Source organism: Plasmodium relictum (genome assembly GCF_900005765.1).
Source record: "Plasmodium relictum strain SGS1 genome assembly, chromosome: 13".
In the NCBI taxonomy this organism is placed as follows: Eukaryota; Apicomplexa; class Aconoidasida; order Haemosporida; family Plasmodiidae; genus Plasmodium; species Plasmodium relictum.
Window position 1 is genome coordinate 290,561 of NC_041691.1, and position 16,551 is coordinate 307,111.

A 16,551-nucleotide genomic window follows, 5' to 3' on the forward strand; every position below is an offset into this window, starting at 1 on the left:
TTTTTTCATATATTTCTATATTTTTTTTATATTATTTTACAATTTGTAAAAAGAAAAAATAGTACACATAAAATTTTCAACATATGAAAAAAAAGCTTATAAAGTGGATTATTTAAATCAAAACATATTAATTTCATTATTTTACAAACATGCATCTGTTTACCCTTACATAAAAAGGAGGTAATAGAGAAGTATATATTTAATAATAAAACTACCTGCTTTTATTTATTATTAAAAAATTCAACTAAAAAAAAAATTTTAAGGTTTAATTTTTAAATGGAAGCAATTCACATAAACTTTTATAAAGTAATAAAAAAAAAGAAAAGTAAAAAATAACAAAAAATATAAATTTATTTTACGAAGGATACTTCAAACTGTTTTTTTAAAAATTCTGAAATAAATAAGATGTATTAATAATAACAATATGAAACAATTTTATAGATTGAATATATTTAAAAAATTTTAATAAGTATAATTAAAGGTGGTATTAAAGTAACTTTAAAAGATTTTGTTTGCAAAGAGATTAAAAAGGATTTTAAATCTAGTACAAGAGCTTTTAGTTATACATTATATGCATTTTAAATCATTACCCAATAGGCTTATAAATAGATAGAAATTATTGTGAATGAAAAAAAATTTAAGAAACTATAACATTTTTCTTTTTTAAATAAAATGATAAAAAGATATTTAAAAATATATCCATCTATATATTTTACTAAACATGTGTATGGTGCTCCTCAAATAAAAGAGGATACAAACTATTTAAAAAAAGATTACGTATTCAATCAATATGAAAATAAAAAAATATTTTTAAATAATAAATTAAAAAAAGGAAATTGTGTAAATGAAATAAAAAGAGTATATTATTTTAGATTATGGAATGCTATGACTCAATATAACTTTACTTTATTTGAAAATATAATTCAACAATATTTAAATGAAGGTTATAAATATGATGAAGTTATATATTCAATAATTACCCATTCATATATTTTGAATCATAAAAAAAAAAATGAAAATGTATGTATATAAATACAAAAGAAAAAATGAAATAATAAAAAAAAAAAATAGTTGAATATTATTTTAATTTTATTTATTTATTATTTTTTTTTTTAACAGGCATTTTTAGTTATTGAAGAAATGAAAAGAGCTTTTATGCATCCAACTATCATAAAAATAAACGAAAGGATGATAAATTCTTTTTTAGAATTAGAAATTATATTTTGTGAACCTTCTAAATGCTTATGGATAAATATATGTCGTTTTATTTGGGAGATTTCTATAAAATTAAATAGAGAAAGAAAAAGAAAATTAAAGGAAAGACTAAACTTGCTCTCACCAAATGAAGTATTAAAATTAACAAGAGAAGATTTAAAGAAATTTTTAAAAAAAGAATATGAAGATACTTTATTAAATACATTAGACACAATATACTTAGATACGGAAAATACATATGATCATATGCAAGAAGAAAATAATGAAGAAAATAATCATTTAGTGCAAAATAACATAAATGAAATTGAGTATAATAGCAAATGTTTTGATATAATTAATATAGATAAAAAAAAGCTTTTAAATCACGAAAATGAAAATCCAGAAAAATATAGTAATTTTTTGCCAGTTAAAGATAAGAATAGCAGTAATGATAATCAGTATTTTATATCCAAAGTAAATGATGAAAATATAAAATATAGCATAATAAAGGAAGGTAACAATAGAGATGACCATTCTGAAATTTTTGAAAATGGAAAAAATAAGTGTTATGATATACTCGAAAAAATTGACGAAGATGAAAGTTATGAATCATTTAAGGATAACGAAGATTTTGATATTCAACTATTAAAAAAATATTTTAATTTCAAATAAAATATTAAAGGCTTTTTTTTTTTTTTTTTATTCTATTAATGATCAATTTTTTATATTTGCCAATTATTTTAACCTAAATATTTTTTTTTTCTTCTTTTTTTGTCTATTTTTCATATAAATTTTTATGTATTCCTTTTTTTTTTTTTTTGGTATATAATTTCTACAATTTTTAGTTTTTAAACTTATTTCTTAGTTTTAATTTTTAATTTTTTTTTTTTTAAAGATTATTTTTAATTTTGATCGTGATATACTTTCATTATATTTAAAATTTTTTTTTATTAAAACATATTCAAGCATTAAAAAGAATTAAATAAAATTTTTTTTTATCAATTTAGTATACCAACAAAAAAAAATAAAATTAAATTAAAATAAAATATCATGTGATGTTTTTTTCTTTTTGTTATTTGCTTTAAAAAAAAAAATTTCTTTTTTTAAAAAAGAATTTTTTTTTTTTTATTGTTATAAAATAAATGAATTCTCGAACAAAATAAAATAGTAGAAAAAATTTTTAATCCTACAAAAAAAAAAAAAAAAAAAAAAAGTTTAAATATGAAAACAAAAAATTTGCTATAAATATATAAGAAAATAGAGAATAAAAAATAAGTTTAAATAAAAAATGATGAATTTTTTAGATACATTAATAATTTTAAATGATGATATTCCGTGTGAATTGTTAAAGAAAAAATATACAGAATTGTTTGTTCCAACTATAAGTGTACTAAATTTTAAAAAAAAGAAAATATACAAGAGATATAATAATATATTTTTATATAGCTATAAAAATTGCTCTTTTTTTTGGGAATTGGAAAATAATATTCTACAAAAGGTTCAAAGATGTTTAAATAAAAACGGAATATTAAATTTGATCATATATTTAAATAAAAATAATAAATTATCAGAAGAAAATAATAATGAAAATTACGATGAAGTCATAAAAAAATTAAAAAAAGAATGTTTATACAACGGATTTATAAATATTTCAAACGAAACAGCTTTAGGAAAAAATGGAATAATAATAAATGTATACATTTATATATATTAAAAATACTTTTTTTTATTTTCTATAATATATTTTGTTTTATATTTTATTAGATTACTGCAGAAAATCCAGATTTTACTAATGACGAAAATAATTTAAGTTCAAGTGATGGAGAATTATTTGAAAATGAGGAAGATAAAAAAAAAGTAGTAAATAGAGTATGTGATAATTGCACATGTGGGAAAAAAAAGAATGGAGCTAATCTAGAAAAAATAACTATAGGAGAAAATGAAGTGGAGTATGTTACAGAGAATGTGGTTTCTTCTTGTGGGAATGTAATATATAAATATATATAATATAAAAGAAAAATAATAAATATTATTTTCATGTAATATTGTTTTCTTAATTTCTCTTTTTTTTTATAGTGTTATTTAGGAGATGCTTTTAGATGTGCTTCCTGCCCATATAAAGGTTATTTGCTCATTTATTGATGTATTTATTTTTAATATTAATTATTAAAAAAATTCTAATGTATCATTATTTATTTATTTTTTTTTTTGGAAATATTAGGTCTACCAGCATTTCAGCCTGGTGAAAACGTAAAATTAAATTTAAATGTAAGTTGAAATTATAAATTAAGAATAATATGGTATATTTCATAAATTACATTAAATTTTTAATTTACTTTTTTAAATGATTCTTTTTTTTTTTTTTTTTTTATTAGAACGAATCTAACTGAAATACAATTTATGACTTATATTAGTTCAAATTTTAAGTAACACTAGATAATTTTTTTTTTTTTTTTATTCTTAAATACGTTATACTTTTACTTTTTTATTATTTTATTTAAAATTTTTAAAATTTACAATTTAGAGTATTTTTTTAGTGTAATTTATTTAAAGAAAAATTACAAATTGAGAAGATCAACGCTATTTAAATTTTTTAAATATAAAATTTCGATTTTTTTTTTTTTTTTTAAATTATAGTTTCATATATTATTATTTATAAACTATTATTATGTACAATTTTATTTTTTTTTTATTTTATCACATAATTTTTTAAATGGAAGTTCAATTATTTCTTTTGGAAATATTTTAAATATATGTAATATATTTTTGATTTATCTATTTGTTTTTTCATTTGAATTTTTATCTTTTTTTTTTTTTTAAATGTGTATAAATGGTAACTTTAAAATTTTATTATTATTTTTTTTTTTTAATTTTTTTTGCATAAGAACGAAATAAATATGTCAGTCTAAAATATATATATTCATATTTTTTTTTCATTTTTTTATTCTATTAACAGATTTCTTAATGTTTAAAAATAAAATCAGAAAAGTATTCATTTTTAAATTTAAATAAAAAAAAAAATTTTATTTTTGGACAAAAAAAAAAAAATAAATATTAGTTCAACAAAATTTTATCATTTTCTTAATAATAAATAATGCTTTTAAATACATAAAATATTAAAAAAACAAAAAACAAAAATAAAGAAATAAAAACAAATAAATAAATAATATTAAAATGCTCCATGAAAATATGTAATGGAGTATAGTATATACATATATGTTTTTAAAAAATATATAGTGTTATGCTTAAATTAAAATAATGGATATATTTAATAATTTTAATAATAAAACTAATAGTTATTTCAATGAAAAAAGTGAAAAAAAATATAAGTTAACCAAAAAAAACTGTTTTATAATAACTTGTTTTATTGCTTACATATTTTTTTTATCAACTATAAATAATTTAGATAAATACTTACATCTAAAAACTTCACGTTGTATCCTAACTTATTCTAATGTTTTATATTTCATTTCTTTTTATTCATTAAATATTCAAGTATCAACTAAAAAAATATGAAAATTTTAATAATTTGTTTATTTGTTTTATTGATAATATAGTTTATAGAATATCTATATTACATTATTTTATTAATTTGTTATGAATAAAAAAAATAAATAAATTTATTACATTTTAATTATTCTATTAATTTCTTCTATTCATACATTTTTAATGAAAAGTAAAAATTTTTTTTTTTATATTTTCTTAGGTTGAATTATTAATAGGAGTAAAAAATGGAATTCTACCAGTAGATAAGTATCTAAAGGAAATTAAAAAAAAACTAAAGAGTATTGATTTTTTTTTAGTTCACCAAATAATATATTTGATCTATAAATTTTGGAAATACGTCATAATTAATAAAATAAAAGTAAAAAAAAAGAAGAGAAATATTTCATAGAAAAGATAAAATAATAAAATAATAAAATAAATATTATGAACAATTTTTTTGTACTTAAATTGAATAATTACTTTTAAATTAGGTGAATAACATTTGTAAAATTGGGATATTTTTATCAATTGTAAACTTTTTAATTCAAAAAAATACGCAAAATGACATTTTTAGAATATATTTATCTTTTTATTTGTTTGTCTTATTGTTTATTTTGCATTTGTCTTTTAAAATTGTAATGAGAGACTTTATGATATTTCAATGGTATATTAAAAAAAGAAAGTGGAACAAAAAATTTATTAAATATTATACTGCTTTTACTTATTTTATTTTATTTCTTTTTTTATTTAGTGATTTATTAATGAACGAATTTGGATTTATTTTAATATTTTTAAATTTAAGTGATAGTTATTATTTAAGATATTCAAATACATTAATAATATGTGTTCTTAGATTAATTGCTTTCAAAATTATATTTAACTCAGCAGTTCATAAATATAGTAATTAACATTAAATAAGAATTATAATAATTAAAAAAAAAAAAATAAATAATTCTTTAATGTATTTTATTTATTTATTTATCTTATTTCATTTTGTATATTTTTAAAGTTCATAATGGTAATCAATGGTTACATCTAGAGGCATTTCAAAATTTATTCTCATGCCAACCAGTTCCCTCACTATTATCACGTTATTTTTATAAATATATATATTTATTTGCATAATGAAACAAGAAATAAAAAAAAATAAATTATTCAAATTTTCTTATTTAAATTTAGATATAGCTAATTGCAAATCTAGCAAAGAACTAATTTGTCTGTTAATTATTGCATCCGAGGTATCAAAATAAAAATTTTTATTAAACGGATATGAATTTAATATAATAATATAGCTATCATTATTTTTATTATTTTTTTTTTTTTTTAGTTTTTATTTTCTTGGTTTATATTTTGCTCTTCAAGCCTGAGAATATTTTTTTTTATTATTTTTGTTTGTAAGTATGATTTGAAACATTTTACATATATATATAAAATAAATTATCATATTAATTACAACCATTTTTTTTTACTTTTTTATATATAAAATATATTTTTTTTTCTTTATAGCAATTCATATAACTTGCTATATCATTTGCAATTATTTTTTTTTTTCATACATTTGTCTAATTTTATTTTTCTCATGTTTTGATGATTCTGTTTTTAATTTTTTTTCAAATTCTACAGATATTCCAATTCTCTATAAAGTAATATAAGTGTATATATCCTATAAAATAGACTGATATATAATTTTTTATTATTAATATATAACTATTACTAATTTTTTTTGCAGTTTAATATTCTTGTCAATATACTGATATTTTTATTAGTTTCTTTAATTAACGTAATAATTTTTCTATTTTATTTGGTATTTAATTTTTATATAACTATATTTAAAAATAAGTTATAATAAATGTGTATATATGTTACATATATGTATTATTTTTTATTTATTTATTTTTTTAGTTTATTGTGTTTGTAAATTTTGTTCCTTTTTTTGAGTAAATACTTAGAAAAAAAAAAAATACAAAAAAAATGTATTTTATGATCTTTTTTCATTACGATTGTATATGCTTTTATATATTCTAATTTTTTTTTTCTTATAGGAAGTGGAATATTTATAATTTGAAATGTTTTCATTTTTTTTATCATATTTATTATAAAATTTCTCCTATAAATATTTGTAACTCATATGGTACTAAATGAAATATTTCTATAAGTAAATGTAGTTTTATACTATAATTATTATTATTTTTTTTTTTTATTAAAAAGCTATGCCGATCTATAAGAACGATAATAGAAAAGAAATTGTTATAGAAGAGTTACATAAAATAAGAGAAAATTATGAATGGAAGGAAGTTCATTTTAAATATAAGCCAAGTTATTAAAATAGAATATTTTTTATGAAATTCATGAAATTTAATATAAAATTTATTATTAAGTAGAATATTTACTTCTTTTTCAATTTATATATATATATATATATATATATAATTTTTCTTAGGCAATATAAATAAAATAGGAAATGTTTTGTGGTGGGGTCATATACCTAGATTTGAATGGAAATTGTTTTTTTTTTCATATCAATATAAAAATGAAAACCTAAAAACAAAAATATATCCAATTTACATATGTTCTTTTTTAAAAAAATTGTGCAATAGAGACAAGATATTAATATCTATGCTAAATGAAATTAAGGTATATATAAAAATTATATAAATGAATATTATCCATTAATTCTTTTTTTAAACATTTTTTTTTTATATTTTTAATAAATTTTCTACTTTTTTTATTTATAATGTTTTATGTTCATATATATATATATATATTTATTTTTTTTTAAGGATGATCAAATAAATAAAATTCCTATTCTTATTAGAATAATTTTTTATCATTATAAAATGACAAAACAAGGTTTATTATTTAAAATTTTTTTTTATTTTTTATAACCTATTTTATTTTTGATTTTTTATATTTTCATATTCTCCTTTTTTTTTTTTTTCTTACAGAGATGAACAGTGATTTAGATATAAGTGATCCCGACGTTAAAGTAATAAAGTTTTACACACATTTTTAATAGATGTAAAAATATGATTATAAATATCCAACTTTTCATACAACCTTAAAATATTTCTATATTATTAGATTCAAATTTTAAAAATATTTTTCATATAAATTTTTTTAGGAAGAAATGAAATGGGAATTCGGAAAATATTGGCTTAGAAGAAGAATTAATATTATAGAAACTTTAAAATATAGAGGAAAAAATTAAAATTTTTTTTATATCTATGCTTTTAAAAAATAAATTTGTATTACAAAAAATTATATTATTATTTTAAGTGTAAAAAGGTTTTTAAATTAAAATTTTACAATTACCTTTATTTTTACTTTTTCAAATATTTTTTACAATTTAAATTCAATAATAAAATTAATGAAATAAAGAGAAAATTATATCATTCATATTTTTTTTTTTTATGTTATATTTTTTTTATATAATAAGATTTATATACAATTTTGTTCATTTATAGGATACTTAAACATTTTTAACTTTTAAATAAAAATAACAAAAATTATATTTTTTCGAATAAATATTAAAACTTTAAAATTTTCATACTTAAAATTTTATTGGTCTTTAAAAACAATTAAAAATTCTTTATTTATATATATAATATATGCATAAATTTTTAACAGAATTTTTTCTTAAAATTTAACAAAAATTATTAAAAAAAAATAACATTATATTAAAAATAAATATTTTTTGTAAATTTCTAAAAACTTTTAATCAAAAATATGTAAACTTAAAATATTTTATTTTTTCAGTAGAATTTTTTTTTTTTTGTTTCAGTTAATATTTTTAACAGTTTTCAATTTTTTCAATTACAATTAAAATTATGAATAATGATGAATTTTTCAAATAATGTTAATATACCATTTGAAAATGATAAAGAAAAAAAAATTAAGAGAAGTATAATACATGATGAAATAAATGAAGTTACTAGAAATGAAAAAAAATATGTATTTAATGAAAATAACAATTCAATAAATAGAGGCATTAATGATTTTTGTAATGAAAATGTGAATGATGAAAACTTCAATCATTCTTTCATAAGTAAGGATTTTATTAAGAACATAGGTATTTGTTATAACATTATTAATGATAACACAATATTTGAAAAAGATTCAAGTTTTACTAAAATATCAAATATAATAGAATTTCGTATTAAGCAAATAATTGAAGAAGCAAATAAATTTTTTGAAAAAAGAAAAAAATATTGTGTAAATAAATTTTTAAATATTGATGATTTTACAAATTCCTGTCACTATTTAAATGTAACAATCCCATATAAGTATAAGAATAATTTTTATTATAAATTTATAACGTTAAATGAAACATTCAAAAATAATAAAGTTATATATAGGTTAATTTCTAAGAAAAATTTTAAAAATAAGTTAAAAAAAAAAAAAAAACATATTTATTTGCTAAAAAAAAAAAAGAAAAAAAGAAAAAATTCAAATGAAGAACTAAAAAAATTTAAGAATAAAAAAGAGGACAATAATAAAACAAATTTTAAACAATTATATGATTATAAAAAAGAAAAAAAAATTAAGGAAGGATTAAATAAAGACAAAAAAAAGAAAATTAAAAGTGAAAAAAACAAAATTAAGAATATAAAAAAAAAATTTATAAAAAAAGAACTATATGAAAAGCATTTTCAAAAAAGTGTTGAATGCTTTATCAAAGAAAAAGATGAAAATGATATAGAAGAGAAGAAAAAAAAAATTGTAAACATTAAGAATGAGGAAGAAAATGAAGAAGAAAAAAGGAAAAAAAAAAAGAGAGAAAAGGAAAAAGAAAAAATAAAAAGAAAAATGAAGAAAGATAAGTTGAAAAATGATGATTCAGAAAATCAAAAAGAAAGGGATGATGAAAATAAAATAAAAGAGGAAATAAATATTATTAGTGAAAAAGATAAAATGAAAAAAAGAGAAAATAATAATATTAGTAGAAAAAAAGATGAAAGAGAGATAAACGAAATATATAATGAAGAAAAAGAAGAAAATATAGAAGGGAAATATAGGGAAAATGGAAATTATTACGATAAAAAAGAAGAACTTAACATTTATAAAGATATAAGCAATGATGATTATATAAAATGTTTTGGTATAAAAACTGAACTAGAAGAAAACAAAGAATTAAAATACAAAGAAAGTAATGAAATTGAGAATGAAGAAAAATTAATAATAAGTAATAATTTTAATAATGACAATGATAGAAATGTTTGTGATATAAAAGAAGAATACAAAGACAAAGATAATAATAATAATAATGATCAAGTGAAATTATTTGAAGAAAAAAAAATAACTGAAAATTGTGATATTATTAAATATAGCGAAAATAATGATATATATAGTGAAGAAATAGTAAATAAAACTAAAACAAGTAATAATGAAATTAACTTAAATGAAAATGATAAAATAGATGAAAAAAAAAAGGAAGAAAATAAAAAAAAAAAAAATTCCAAGATCTTGACAATTAAAAAAAAAAAAACTTTAGATATGAAGATAAGCAAAGAAAATAATTTACTTTATAATTCTTATATAAACAATAATGAAAATAAAAAAAAATCAATTCTAAACTTTATACTAAGTGATATGCAAAATAGTTTACCTGCTGAACCTAATTTAACAATATTTTGGTTATTCATACAAAACAATTATAAGAAAAAAAAGAAAGATAAAAATACAGGAAGAAAAGCATGTTATTTTAATTATCAGTGTTATGAAATATTATATGCAATAGAAAAAAAAAATGAACATAAAAAAAAGAAGAAAGATGATATATTAAATCATCATTATTTTAAATATAATAATATTTTTTTATTACCGAAATTTTATCCAATAAATAAAGAATACACCATTTTATCAAAATATATTCTAGAAATAATAAAAGATATAATTAATTATCGAATCAATTTTTTTGATTATAATAATATTTTACATATATTTAGTACATCAAAAGAAATTAATAAAATTTTAACAAATATTTTATTCTTTATTTTTAATGAATTAGATCATAATTTACGCTTCAATAATATATATGCATCATTGATGTTATTAATATTATTAAGTGGAATAATTAAAAATAGCAACATTGATATTGATTTTTATTGTTTGCAAATATTGAAAATGTTAATTCATGTGATAATTTATGAGCATGAATTAAAATTAAAAAACATTTATTCTATTTTGTTATTAAAGAGAAAAGCTTGTGATATTATAAATGACTTTTGTTGTATACTGAGGAAAAAAAATAATAATGAAATTATAAATATTGATTCTTATTTAATTTATATATCAAGCAAATTACTGACACATGAGAAATGCACATATATGCATATATATATATCTTATTACCTAATTTATTTAATGCCTATAAATATTCACATAAAGTTTTTTTTATCTTTTACACCAAATTTTTTATCTATATTTTTTAGAAAGTATTTATATTATCAAAATAATTATAATTCTTTTTTATCTTATGAGCAAAAAGAAATGAACGAGTTATTTAATTTTTTTTTTTTTCATATCTATACACTTATACAAGGATCACTTTATAGAATATTTAAAAATATCAGTATATTAATTATTAATTCCTCATTATCAAATTACTTAAATTACTTATTAAATTTCATTATTGATTATGCAGATTATCATTTGCCATTAATACTATCAATTTTAAAAGTATTATGTAAAAACACATCAGCCAATAAAAATATAAATTTTTTTTCTGAAAAAAAACATTTTTTTGATATTATAACTATAAAAAATTATGCATATAATAAGCATAATTTAAAAAAAAAAAAAAATTATTTAAAGAATGTGCAGGAAATCAATAATTTCTATATAAATGAGGAAAATAGTGATCAAGGTGATAATTATTTAGAAGATTATTTGAATGATGAAGATTTAAGTCAAAATGGAAATCATAGTATAAATGATAAAAAACAATATTTTAATGAATATATTAAGAAAAGAGCTTTATTAAATAAAACATTATTAAAAAAAAATCTTGAAAAAAATCAGTTAAAGACAAATATTACTGTTAATAATGTTTTAAATAAAATTTTAAATAAGTTTGAAAATAATACGAAATCGTCATATTTATCAAATAAGTATGATTTAGAAGATTTTTTATATGAATCATCTTATTATTTTTTATATACATTTTAAAACTGTTAAAATAAAAATATATTAAAAATACAAATAAATGTTAAATTTATATATATATTTTTTTTTCTTGTTTATTCAATTATTTATTATTTATTTTATTTTTTTTTTTTTCATTCCTTTTTTTCATATATATATATATATTTTTATTATTTATAAATCACTTAAAATTGATTGTTTCATGTAGTTTAAGGAGTTTATAGCATCAGAGGACGATACTATTTTTATATTATTTAACTTATTTAAATTAATAGTATTTTTGTTTGAATTTTTAGAATAAGAATTTTTAGGTTTTTCCTTATTATTTCTTGTTTTACTTTTTAATTTGGATATGCATCCATTTACTGATTTGACACTAGATTTATTATTTAAGTTACTTATGATAGGACGTTTTACAACAATATCTTTTTGTTCTTGTTTATCTAATATATTATTATTATTATTATTGTTAATTTTTTTTTTTTTTTTTATTCTATTTCTATTCTTTCCCTTATTTATTTCTTCATCATACTTACTGTGTATTAGAGTTTTCTCTTTTTTTTCTTTGTTTTTAATGACATTTCCCTTATTTTCTTCTTCATTATTCATTTTTATTTCTTCATTTCGAATACAAGTATCATTTTCATTACTCCATTCTTTATGTTCTTCTACATAACTTTTCTTTATATTTTTATTTTTTTTTTTTTCTAAAAGTTCACTTTCGTTACTACTATCAGAGCTTTCTTTATCGCTACTTAGAGATAAGTATTCATTCATCTGATCACTTTCTAAAGTTTCTTTTGTCAATATTTCACTATTTTCATACGTTGTTTTAACTCTTTTTCTATCGTAAACATCATCATCATTAGACTTGCTATTTTTTTTTTTTTTTTTTAAAAGATTCTCATTTGTTTTATTCATTTTTCCTGCCAACTGTTTTTCAAATTTTGCAAATTTTTCTTTTTTATTAATGTAAATTTTTTTATCATAAAAAATTGAATCCAAATTTTTTGATAAAAATATTTTTATTTTTTTTATAAAATATACATTGTTAAACAGTTTATTTTTATAAAAAAATGAACATTCTTCATTTATATTTAACTCCGTTTCTAATTTACTCAATTTAAAATAAATATTGTGAACATTTTCAAAATTACAATTTTTAATTTTTACAAAAGTATACAACATTCTTAAAGTTAAATAAAAAGAGATATTATTTTTAAAAATTAAATTGAAGTTAATGTTATCTCTCTCATTAAAAATAAAAAAAATAAAATGCTCATAATGAATTAATATTTTTTCCTTTATTGTCTCATTGGTATAATGCGATAAATATTTAAGAAATAAACAAAGAACTTTTATATTATTATTATATAATTTATAATATATATCAGTGATATTATCACATCTTACAACTTCCTTTATTTTATTTAATATATTAGATAACTTTTCATCTTCTTCCTTTTTATTTTCTTTTAAGTCATTTTTTACTAACAGCTTGTTTTGAGTTAATACATTCACTATTCTAAATATGTAAACAATATAATTTACAAATTCATCAAAGATAGCAAAACATTTGTTTAATAATTCTTTTGCATATATATAAATATTATTATTTAAAAAGTATGATAAAAATAAATCGTTTTCATTATTGTATATAAAAAAAAATTTCATAAAATTTACAAAATAGTTAGCGTTAATGCTTATAATTTCTGAATTTAATTTAACTGTAACTCCTCTGAAAAAATTAAATATATTATCGGTTATACAACTAAAAATATTATTAATATTGCTACTACTATTTTTATCTGCGTTCAAGTTATCTATATAAATACATTTCTTTTTTTTATTTATTGTTCTTAAAACATTTTCAATATTATATACATTTTTTTTTTCTTCCTTATCATATATATAATTTGTATCATTTAAATAAATACTCATTTTCTCGTTATTTATATAATCTTTAGATATCTTCATTAAATATTCTAATAATTTATTAATATTCAAAACAATATCTTTAATACTGAGATTAATATTTACATATTCCATATGTTTTATAACATATAAATTATTATTTGTATTACTTATTTTGGAATTAATTAATTTTTCATAAATATTTATGGCATTTAGAAAAAAATATAAATTTTCTTTACTTCCGTATTTTAAAAACAAATTTATATTATCATTAGCATAATTGTTCATATCTTTGTAAATTTCGTTATTTAAAATTATATTATTTTTTTTTTTTAAATATAAAACAATAATATCTTTAATTATATCTAGGGAAACTTTCTTTTGACTTAATTGCATATATAGGAAATTAAAAAATTCTTTCTCATAATCTTTTATAACATGAACATTTAAGTTCAATATGATGAAAATAATTTTATTAACTATACTCATTGTATGCTCATTATGGAATACAGATAAATTTACGTTTATAATGGAAAATAATATATTTTTAATATGTTTGAAGAAAAATTTACTAATTTTTTCCTCATTTTCAGATAAATAATAAATAAATTTAAGTATTGAGTAATAAGAGTAAATCTTGTAATTTAAAAATTCATTATTATCATTAGAATTTATTTTTAAGTCTATCAAATTTTTTATAAGTATATCTATTTTTTCAAAAAAAATTAGGTCATTTTTGTCTTCTGTTTTTTTCTTATTCACATCATAATTTTTCGTATTTACAATATTTTTATCCTCTTTTTCTTTATTTAATTTTTTTTTTCTTTTTTCTTTAGCATTATCTCTTTTATCTAATATATCAACTTCATTATTTTTACTTTCACCTTTCTTTGCTTTTTTGTCTACATATACATCTAATTCTTTTAAATAATATTCCTTATGCTTAGATAAAAAATTCTTATTTATTATAAAGTCACATTCTAAACTAAAAATAAATTTGGTAAAAATAAGATATAAATATTGATTTTTATTATTACTATTATTTTGATCTTCCGCTAAATGTAAAATTTTTTTAAAAGTTAAATAATTAATGCCATTTATAAAAAAATAATTTTTATCATCTATTGTTGTTAAATCTTTTTTTAAATAATGAAAACACAAGCATATATTTGATAAATTAATTTCTTTTCTTTCCCATTTTTCTAAAATATCATTCAATATTTTATTTAACATTGTCTTGTTTAATTAATTTCATAAAATTATTAAAGCAATTTAAAAAAAAAAAAAGTCAATGCTTTTATACTTGAAATATTAAAAATACTATTGATAAAATTATAATTATTTTTCAAAATAATTATAATACTCAATTTTCAAATTTATATTAAGAGAATTAACAAATAGATATATATTCTTATTATTTCAAAAATTTATTTAAATAATTATAACTTTTAAAATAAACCTAAATATATAATAAAAATCACTACAACATAATTGAGATTTATAAAATAAAAATAATTACTTTATAGATATATATGAATTAAAAATTTATTTTTGAAAATTTTTATATAAATAACTTAATTATATTTTTCAGATTTTTTTTTTTAATTAAATAAATAAATAAATAAATATATATATATATATATTTTTTTTTTTTGAGAATTTTTAAATAAACACAAATTTAGCGTTTTTTTTAAAATTTGTGACAAATAAATATAAAGTGATTATTGAATATTTTAAATGATTGACAGTTTTATATATTTTTATTAAGTAAAACAAAACGTTAACAGAAGAAAATAATATATCGTTAATTTAGAGAAAATCATATTAATGTTTGAAATATTCTGAGAAAAGAAGAAAAAAAATTGTGTTATTCTAATATTACTAATACATATATGTATGCAAAGAATTTCTTTTTCATGCATTTCAAAAAAATTTCATTAATACATTAATAATTCACGTATTTTTGTGTATTTTTTTTTTTTATTGGTAAACTTCAAATAATTTTTTTTTTTTTTAAATAAAATCATTACATTGTTTTATACAAGTTTAAAATAAAAAAATGTATTTTTTTTTTTTCTTTTTTTTTAATAATTTAACACAAAAAAATACCTAAAATAAAATAATAAAAAACAAACATTTTTCAAATAAAATGAGTTATATATGATATACAGAAATATATATATATATATACATATATAAAATAAAATAAACAAATATTAAATAATTATTTATTTTTAAAAGATTTCAAGAAACTAAAAATTAAAATTTTTTTTTAATATACCAAGTATGAAAAATAAATTCAAATGTAAAAACATTAATACAATGATTAAAAAATTAAACAATAAATCATTTTTTTTTACTTCTGTCTAATATATTTTTTCTATTTAAAAGTTTTTATACATAAATTTTTGAATTGTTAATTATTTTTGAATATAAAAAACATACATAAATATATATTTTTTTAATAAAATTTATATAATATTTCTAAATCAATTGTATATAAAAAAAAAAAAAAATGTTATAAAAAATTATATATATTATTTTTTTATTTTGATTAATATAAGTTATATGAAAATAAAAATGTTGTAAATATTATTAAACATTATATAAAATTGAGCCAAATCAGTTTTTTATTTTATTTTATTTTTTATATTATATTATTTAAACATTATATTTTAACAATTTTTTTTAATAAAACAACTCTTGTCTTTTGTAAAATTTTTGTTTAATATTTCATTACTTCGATTTTTTTTTCATTCTTTTTTTTTAAATTATACGTTGTTTCTTGTCCTTAACCAAGAAAAATATGTATTT

The 16,551-nt window shown here is 16.1% G+C and overlaps 5 protein-coding genes across 5 annotated transcripts; 4 read left to right on the plus strand and 1 right to left on the minus strand.

The window, feature by feature from the left end:
* Window positions 1–672: 672 nt before the first annotated feature.
* PRELSG_1306800 (conserved Plasmodium protein, unknown function) lies at window positions 673–1,866 on the plus strand (the record flags this gene model as incomplete). The annotated part of the gene is made up of 2 exons (XM_028678586.1): window positions 673–1,020; window positions 1,120–1,866. The coding sequence occupies 2 exons, from the start codon at window positions 673–675 to the stop codon at window positions 1,864–1,866; spliced, it is 1,095 nt and encodes a 364-aa protein (XP_028535717.1).
* A 616-nt stretch (window positions 1,867–2,482) lies between these two features.
* On the plus strand, window positions 2,483–3,584 carry DRE2 (Fe-S cluster assembly protein DRE2, putative; the record flags this gene model as incomplete). Its single annotated transcript, XM_028678587.1, has 5 exons — window positions 2,483–2,887; window positions 2,959–3,180; window positions 3,271–3,316; window positions 3,416–3,462; window positions 3,570–3,584. The coding sequence occupies 5 exons, from the start codon at window positions 2,483–2,485 to the stop codon at window positions 3,582–3,584; spliced, it is 735 nt and encodes a 244-aa protein (XP_028535718.1).
* An 868-nt stretch (window positions 3,585–4,452) lies between these two features.
* Window positions 4,453–7,888, plus strand: LMF1 (lipase maturation factor, putative; the record flags this gene model as incomplete). The annotated part of the gene is made up of 16 exons (XM_028678588.1): window positions 4,453–4,689; window positions 4,901–5,059; window positions 5,172–5,344; window positions 5,432–5,580; window positions 5,690–5,770; window positions 5,860–5,918; window positions 6,008–6,074; window positions 6,187–6,323; window positions 6,410–6,460; window positions 6,583–6,617; window positions 6,723–6,811; window positions 6,889–6,996; window positions 7,121–7,314; window positions 7,461–7,530; window positions 7,626–7,666; window positions 7,802–7,888. 16 exons carry the CDS (start codon window positions 4,453–4,455, stop codon window positions 7,886–7,888), a joined length of 1,737 nt encoding a protein of 578 aa, XP_028535719.1.
* A 626-nt stretch (window positions 7,889–8,514) lies between these two features.
* On the plus strand, window positions 8,515–11,847 carry PRELSG_1307100 (conserved Plasmodium protein, unknown function; the record flags this gene model as incomplete). Its single annotated transcript, XM_028678589.1, has 1 exon — window positions 8,515–11,847. The coding sequence occupies one exon, from the start codon at window positions 8,515–8,517 to the stop codon at window positions 11,845–11,847; it is 3,333 nt and encodes a 1,110-aa protein (XP_028535720.1).
* Window positions 11,848–11,997: 150 nt separating this feature from the next.
* PRELSG_1307200 (conserved Plasmodium protein, unknown function) lies at window positions 11,998–14,970 on the minus strand (the record flags this gene model as incomplete). The annotated part of the gene is made up of 1 exon (XM_028678591.1): window positions 11,998–14,970. The coding sequence occupies one exon, from the start codon at window positions 14,968–14,970 to the stop codon at window positions 11,998–12,000; it is 2,973 nt and encodes a 990-aa protein (XP_028535721.1).
* Window positions 14,971–16,551: the final 1,581 nt, after the last annotated feature.